General features: G+C 40.8%; 2 protein-coding genes across 2 annotated transcripts; one reads left to right on the forward strand and one right to left on the reverse strand.

Annotated features, from left to right (window-relative positions):
- Positions 1–1,207: 1,207 nt before the first annotated feature.
- slx1b (SLX1 homolog B, structure-specific endonuclease subunit) lies at positions 1,208–3,618 on the reverse strand. The gene is made up of 5 exons (XM_084156064.1): positions 2,844–3,618; positions 2,658–2,709; positions 2,205–2,519; positions 1,853–2,068; positions 1,208–1,667 (listed from the first exon to the last, which is right to left on the reverse strand). The coding sequence occupies exons 1-5, from the start codon at positions 3,014–3,016 to the stop codon at positions 1,638–1,640; spliced, it is 786 nt and encodes a 261-aa protein (XP_084012190.1). The 5' UTR covers positions 3,017–3,618; the 3' UTR covers positions 1,208–1,637.
- A 471-nt stretch (positions 3,619–4,089) lies between these two features.
- On the forward strand, positions 4,090–5,667 carry LOC311112939 (bolA-like protein 2). The gene is made up of 3 exons (XM_084156079.1): positions 4,090–4,249; positions 4,917–5,014; positions 5,131–5,667. The coding sequence occupies exons 1-3, from the start codon at positions 4,187–4,189 to the stop codon at positions 5,228–5,230; spliced, it is 261 nt and encodes an 86-aa protein (XP_084012205.1). The 5' UTR covers positions 4,090–4,186; the 3' UTR covers positions 5,231–5,667.
- Positions 5,668–7,718: the final 2,051 nt, after the last annotated feature.

The following is a 7,718-nucleotide window of genomic DNA, read 5'->3' on the forward strand; positions in this document are numbered from 1 at the left end:
AACTTGTTTTTCAACCACTCCACAAATTTCTTGTTAACAAACTATAGTTTTGGCAAGTCGGTTAGGACATCTACTTTGTGCATGACACAAGTCATTTTCCAACAATTGTTTACAGACAGATTATTTCACTTATAATTCACTGTATCACAATTCCAGTGGGTCAGAAGTTTGCATACACTAAGTTGACTGTGCCTTTAAACAGCTTGGAAAATTCCAGAAAATGATGTCATGGCTTTAGAAGCTTCTGATAGGCTAATTGACATCATTTGAGTAAATTGGAGGTGTACCTGTGGGTGTATTTCAAGGCCTACCTTCAAACTCAGTGCCTCTTTGCTTGACATCATGGGCCAAGATCGTACTTTTTGGAGAAATGTCCTCTGGTCTGATGAAACAAAAATAGAACTGTTTGGCCATAATGACCATCGTTATGTTTGGAGGAAAATGGGGGCTTGCAAGCCGAAGAACACTATCCCAACCGTGAAGCACGGGGGTGGCAGCATCATGCTGTGGGGGTGCTTTGCTGCAGGAGGGACTGGTGCACTTCACAAAATAGATGACATCATGAGGAAGGAAAATTATGGAAGTTAAATCTTGGTCAGAAATGGCTCTTCCAAATGGACAATGACCCCAAGCATACTTCCAAAGTTGTGGCAAAATGGCTTAAGGACAACAAAGTCAAGGTATTGGAGTGGCCATCACAAAGCCCTGACCTCAAACCTATAGAACATTTGTGGGCAGAACTGAAAAAACATGTGCGAGCAAGGAGGCCTACAAACCTGACTCAGTTACACCAGCTCTTTCAGGAGCTGGTGGGAAGCTTGTGGAAGGCTACCCGAAACGTGTTAACCCAAGTTAAACAATATAAAGGCAATGCTACCAAATACTGAGTGTATGTAAACTTCTGACCCACTGGGAATGTGATGAAAGAAATAAAAGCTGCAATAAATCATTCTCTCTACTATTATTCTGACATTTCACATTCTTAAAATAAAGTGGTGACCCTAACTGACCTAAGACAGGGACATTTTACTAGGATTAAATGTCAGGAATTGTGAAAAACTGAGTCTAAATGTATTTGGCTAAGGTGTATGTAAACTTCCGACTTCAACTGTATATGGTCTCAGGTGCTATTTTAGTGATGATTTTAAGGATTGAAACTTTGTGGGTACATCATACCGAAATAAACACTTCCTCAGGGGCAAAAACGTGTGTTTTCCTTGGCTCCAAAACAAAGCATCTATGTTTTATTGGTTGTACATACAATACATATAGGTTTTTACACACATTTAAAACTGGCTTATTCATGATTGTATTTTAGTTAACAGATACATTCATAAATATACATTTTTGTTGTCCATTTTTACAAATCTAAAAAGGGTTCAGATGTTGCATTAAAAACATTTTTCACACCAGACCAGCATTATTTTTGTGCAAACATGAAATCTTCTGATCTTCTGACGGATCAATCAATTGATCAAGCCTTTGCTGTTGCAGGAAAGTCCATTCAAGAGTAACTTGCTAGTCATTGATCTACTGTATTTCATCCTATCTTCGCAGCCTCTTCTCTGTACACTCATGGTGACTCAGTAGCAGTTCAAAGTTTTGTATTAGAAAGGTTCTGACTGATTACATTCAGATTAGATCTGCAGTTCATCTGTCCAATGGTTCTGTGGAACACCACATATGCATTATTACAGGATTATTATAAGAGTCATATAACAGAAGTCTCACAAATGCCTTGGGCCTTCATCCTAATCTTTTCACTGTTAGTTATTGTGGCAAGTCTGAATGAATAAGTAAAATACAAAACCCGGACACAATCATAATTCCTACATTTTAATCCCTCACTTACTTGGGATGAGGATGATGTGTTCTCCTCCAGGTCTCCGTAACAGCCATTCTTGTGGCGAATCAGACTCCCCCACAGTACTGAGTGTCGGCAACCGGGACACTCCCCCTCCACAGGAAGGAGATGGGCGGCCTCAGCCTTCAGAAAGTGTTTGGCTAAGCAAATCAGGTGGCTGGTCATGTGACAAGAGGGATGGAAGCAGGTCATCTTATCTGCAGACTGAAAGGATTCAATTAATCAAGGTCTTGATGAGCAGTCAACTAGCTAAATGACATGTTTCGATGCAGGGTTGGAACAAAACCCTGCATTTCATTGCTCTCCAGGACCAGTATTGGTGGCCACTGTATCGCTTTACCTTCACAGTCCCCCGACAAAGGAGGCATATATCTGCCCCCTTCTCCTCCTCCACTTCCTTCGGTTTCTGTTTCTTGGCCCTGATGCTACCGAAGGCCACAGGGACGTGCAGCGGCGGCTGAAGGCCAGGCTCAAAGTCCATCCTGTACTCCTGCTTGAGCCAGCGGGTGGTGAGGGGCAGGCGGCTCCACGGTGTCACCCGCAACATGTTGGACACCACGCGCCAGTGGAACTGCAGGCTGGACTCCTTCTTTGAGCGCCGGGTGACGTGGGACAGGCGCCGGGAGGAATGGGGGTTCTGCCATGCCCACTCAAACTATTGATGGAAGGAAGGAGAAGACAGGGGTTAGGTCTTGAAATGTCAAACTGGTGACATGTGAAGGGGGGGAGGGAGTTTAACTAAGGTTGTTGAATGGAAAGTTAGGCTAAAGAGAAGCAGTTCCTAATGACTTACCCTCAAAGCAGCTATGTCAGAGGGGAAGCCATGAATGATGAGAACCATCTCCCTGGAGAAAGCAGAAGGACAAAATCCACATGATGTACAAGGTCTCTCAAAGACTGTAGAAATGGCAACAAGCCACAACACTCATAATATCTCCCATAAAACATCATCTTATTTCACATTAGTTCTGTTAGCTACCAAGGTCCCCTTCCACTGGTCCTCTTGGCACCACCTCGGTGTCGCCCTGCGTTGTGCTGTCCTATCCGACGCTCTGGATTCACAGTGAAACCAATGTAGATGCGACCCTTGAATTTGGGATTGGTGCAATACAGCATATACACCCCGAATAAGCTCTCTACCTCCACGACCATTGTAGATGTACATTAAAGGCTCAAGTCACCAAACTCGGAATATGGATTTTAGTTATGTGTCAATAATAAGCAAGTTAGTGTCATAAACCTCACTGGTACGGTCTTTGCATCCTGTCCTGTGTTAGCTAACAGTTAGCTAGCTAGCCAGCTATTTTAGCTAACTAGTCTGACTTCTACCTGGTTACAAAAGCAACTTCTGTACATTGTTTAACTTAAACATGACGTGATTAGTATGGTAATATATCATTTTGCTCCAGCATTATTAAATACATACAAATTAATTTAATAAATAGTAAATTTCCCCCTAACCGATACTGGTTCTGCATTAGAAAAACGTACTGTAAACAAGAGAGGAAGAGGCGAAGCGAGAGCATTTCCTCTTCCCAAAATCTGTCCGTGTGGGATAAACCCTTTTTTGTATTTAGGTCTATAATAGTGTCGAATTACATGAGGCTTATTTGATCGACTATATGTTTCGTAATGTTCATACTGTTACAAATGTACTGATATAAGTGGATGCACGTGGCATTCCTGCAACTTTGAGAAAAACGACTAATGGTCCCACCAGATCTCGCCTGCCTTCCATCTTGGAAGACATGTATTTCCACTGTTAGAGCGGTCACTCGACTATCTTCTCAATATAATAGATAATCTTTGTTTAAACAAAACGTTTGCTGTGTTTTCAAATGAATAGGCGTTCAAGCTAGTGCCTGATACGACATATTTCAACGCAGCCATCATACTAACATTTTATACATTTCAAAATGTGAATTTCCGAGAAAAATCTCACAATGTTGTATCTTTGGTCACGTGAGGGGGTATATTAAAAAACGATTTGTTATGTCTTATATTTTATTCAGGCAAGAAATTAAACAGGATCGTAAAATAAGGACCACCATATCTCCCAATTGATTGGCCACTCCAAGATGGCCCAATTCTAGCACTCATTGGTGTACAAATATTTATCCCGCCCTAGTAGTATCTGGTTGGTTAGAAGTTCTGACTCCATAGTTGCGATTGGATCCTTTCACATTTTCTGAGTATCTAATCCCGCCTCTCAATACATTCACGGTAGTGGACCGCCCTTTCGCTTCGTTATCTGTGAAACAAAATAACCCACCGTAACGTTTTGGATCATAAAGCAACAACTAAAGTATTGTTTACAAAAGTATGTCTGTTACAACAGTTCACATCCGTGACAAACTAATCAAGGAATTCGGAGCGGTGCTTGTGGTATGTATCATGTATCCCTATTCCCCAATGAATGAAAACGCTTACTGCCCCTCATAGGATGCGTTTACACAGGGAGTCCAATTCTGATGTTTTTTTTAACAAATTGATATTTTTGACCAATCAGATCAGCCCAGAAAATCTGATGTGAAAAGATCTGGCCGTTATAATACAAAGCAGGATCAACGACTTAGCCAGCTAACTTTGATATACAACCATAAATAAATATAGATTGTCTGCTTAATTAAGAAACTTAGATATGTGATTTTGGTTGTTGGACCATTAGATCATGCCCTTTTCAAGCTTATGTTATTTTAGAACATTTGGCAAGTTAGCAGGCTAACTCATTGATCCTGCTTTGTAGTATACCCCTCTGATGTGATTGGTGAAAAAGCAATTAGTGGAACAGAATTGGGCTGATGTTGGTCATTTTGTATTTGTACATTTACACTCCTACTGGAGAGCTACTGGGTGTGCAGGCTTTTGTTCTAGCTCTGCTCTAGCCTGATTCTACTAATAAATTGCTCATGATCAGAACCTTAGTTGAGTCTTATGTGTTAGTACAGGACTGGAGTAAAACCATTCACACCCAGGAGGTATGTTGGCCACTCCTGAGCTATGGTATTACACACCCCACCAATGACCTGTTCTACCGGCTTTATTTTGACAGGATGTTGAAGACACGTCCCCTAACAGATGTGCTGCCAGCTTCAAAGTTCTAATAGTGTCTCCCCAGTTTGAGGGGAAACCACTGCTGGCGAGACACAGGTAGGCACAGTGGGCAGGTAGCGCTGATATGGGTTATGAGCTAACTTTGAATGGGTATGTGGTAGACTGTAGTTGATAGGTTCACATACTCTTGTTTCTGATTTTTCGTTTGTCAGGATGGTGAACACCTGCTTGGCTGAAGAGCTGAAAGAGATCCATGCCTTTGAACAGAAGACGCTGACACCAGAACAGTGGGAGAAACAGAAAGCACAGTGATGAAGACACACACTTTGACCATATTTACATTTACTTTACACATTATTATTTGTAAATAAGCAACAGTTGCTCACACAATATTGACTTCCTGACCTAACATATATTTCATTTCAGTCAATGATGCAGACTGAAATGAAGTATTAAACATGATGACAAGACAATCCTGGTCCGAATTCCTTAATGATTGAATGAGTGTACTGAAGCATAACTTTCAGTTTTGGTTGTGGAGGTATGTGATTATTACTGACATTATACCAAGTTTTTATTAGGAATGGGACAACGCATAACACGGAACAGACAGAAAAACTCACATGAAATCTAATCTTATCACTTAAACAAATCATTTCTGTGTTTGTTTGGTCATAACAATGAATGACTTGACTCAAGGAAATGGCTTTTCAGATTGGAAAGCCCCAAATTAAAATGATTTCCAAGAAGTTTGAGATCAAGTGTGTAAATGAATCAAATGGACTGGCACAGCTTTGAATATTGATTATATGACTAATCTGTTGTACAACGCTCTGTTTCCAAGAATAGATAGTGTGCATGTGCACTGATGTCTATTGAAGCTTCACATAAAGCTAGACGCCCCCCAACCATCGGAGAGCTGGAGATTTCACAGTACAGGTGGCCTCCTGCTTTGAAGCTTTTATAGTTGCGGTTGGTTATCAATACTTATCAATAGTCCAATTCTGAAGCATCTTCAATTATCACTGGCTCTTCATTTGTAGCGAGTCAGCAGCACTGTTGTCAATTCATTTTGCACAACAAATTAACCACCTACATACAGTACTGCGCTGAACTGGAAAATTGGTTACACTCGCCAAAAGGGAATAGAATAAATTGTTTCCCTCCCAACTGAAATTGTATCAGCCATGAGCTAGGCAGTGCTAATGGCTTTTTAAAGGTCCAATGCACCTGTTTTTAAATCAATATCATTTATAGGTAACAATGAAATACCTTGCTGTGATTGTTTTAAATTAAAATGGTCAAAAAGAAACAAATATGGCTCCTTAGCAATGGGCAATTTTTCAAACAGCTCTTACACTAAAAGGGCATTATAATTGTCACAATGTCACAGTATTATTCCAACCTCAGTGTGGAAATATATATGAAACACAGGAAAATCACGTGTTTGACTGCACTGGGCCTTTAAGGTCAATATAAAAAATGTGTCTTTGACCATAAAGGTAACCAAATAGAAATGATTGTGGTTTGCATTTCAAAATGCTCACAAGGCACAGACACATTAAGTAAGCATTGCATTATCAGTGGGTGTTTGCGCATCCAGTAGATGTACTTAATAGTGTATATCAGGGGCGCAACTTTCACTGCACCCCCCCCCCCCCCCACACACACACACAGTTTTATCATTGGAATGTGATACAAATCGAGGCAACGGTGTGCTTTAGGACCATGCTGACATCTTCGAGCAGTCGGGTAGGCAGTTTGGAGTGTTTTTCCGACTGGATAAAAAAATCTAATAATAATTATGTCCCCCCCACTTCTAAAACCAAAGTTGGCGCAACTTATTATGGTATTATCATGTCATTATTTATAAACAGTTAAAGGAGAATTTCACCCTGGCTCTGCCATGACATATAGTCATTACTATATTAACAACATTACGTTTTTATCATAAACATCACAATTATCCAAACCACAAGCTAGAACTGGCACATTTTCATTTCACTGGTAGATTCGGGAAGTTTCGACTCCCTGTGTATTGGTCTGCTCATAGTGAGCCACAAAGTCCGGCATTCATAGCGAATGCTGATACCACCTGCTAGGTAGAGGGGGCGTGCCCACAAATTTGAATAATGGCATTGTTTACTTTGAATGACCAACACACAGTAATCTCAGAACTTCTCTAGGCAAGATTTTTTGGAAAACATTTGTTTGTCACTTTGTCATCATGCCCGTGTGGTGTTCTGTGCCTGGCTGTGCTAATTACAAATAAGTGTGAAAATGAGTTATCTTTCACCATTCTACCTACCAGATTCACCCCGAATCCGCCAGTGGCTTGCGTCTATCAAGAATAATGCGGTGACCAAATATTATCAGAGGGATTTTCAGGCTGATTTCATGGGGAATCCATTTCGACGACAGCTGAGAAGTGATGCGATACCAACAATTTTTCCCCCCACCTTCACAACAAAACTGAAGATTCTCAATTAGAGGTAACCTAACGTTAGCTAGCTTGCTAGCCTAGCTGGGTAAGTTAGCTAGGTAGCTAACGTTAGAGCCCTGTATTGAACTCTGAAAGCCATCATCTAAATCATATTATCTATCTTTTGGTATACACACTGTCAATCAATTTTGCCTATGCCATGGTAGTGTTGTGGAAAACTCGATCCAAAGATTAAGCAGAGACTAATTTAAAGTATAATAGTGAATCTTTAATACAAGCAGCTGCAAGGTAGATCCATCTCTGATCACGGTCAGGGAAGGAGCTCACTGGGGAAATGGTTGCCGGTCCCTCTTATAA

This window comes from Coregonus lavaretus (assembly GCF_964263955.1).
Source record: "Coregonus lavaretus genome assembly, chromosome: 39".
In the NCBI taxonomy this organism is placed as follows: domain Eukaryota; kingdom Metazoa; phylum Chordata; class Actinopteri; order Salmoniformes; family Salmonidae; genus Coregonus; species Coregonus lavaretus.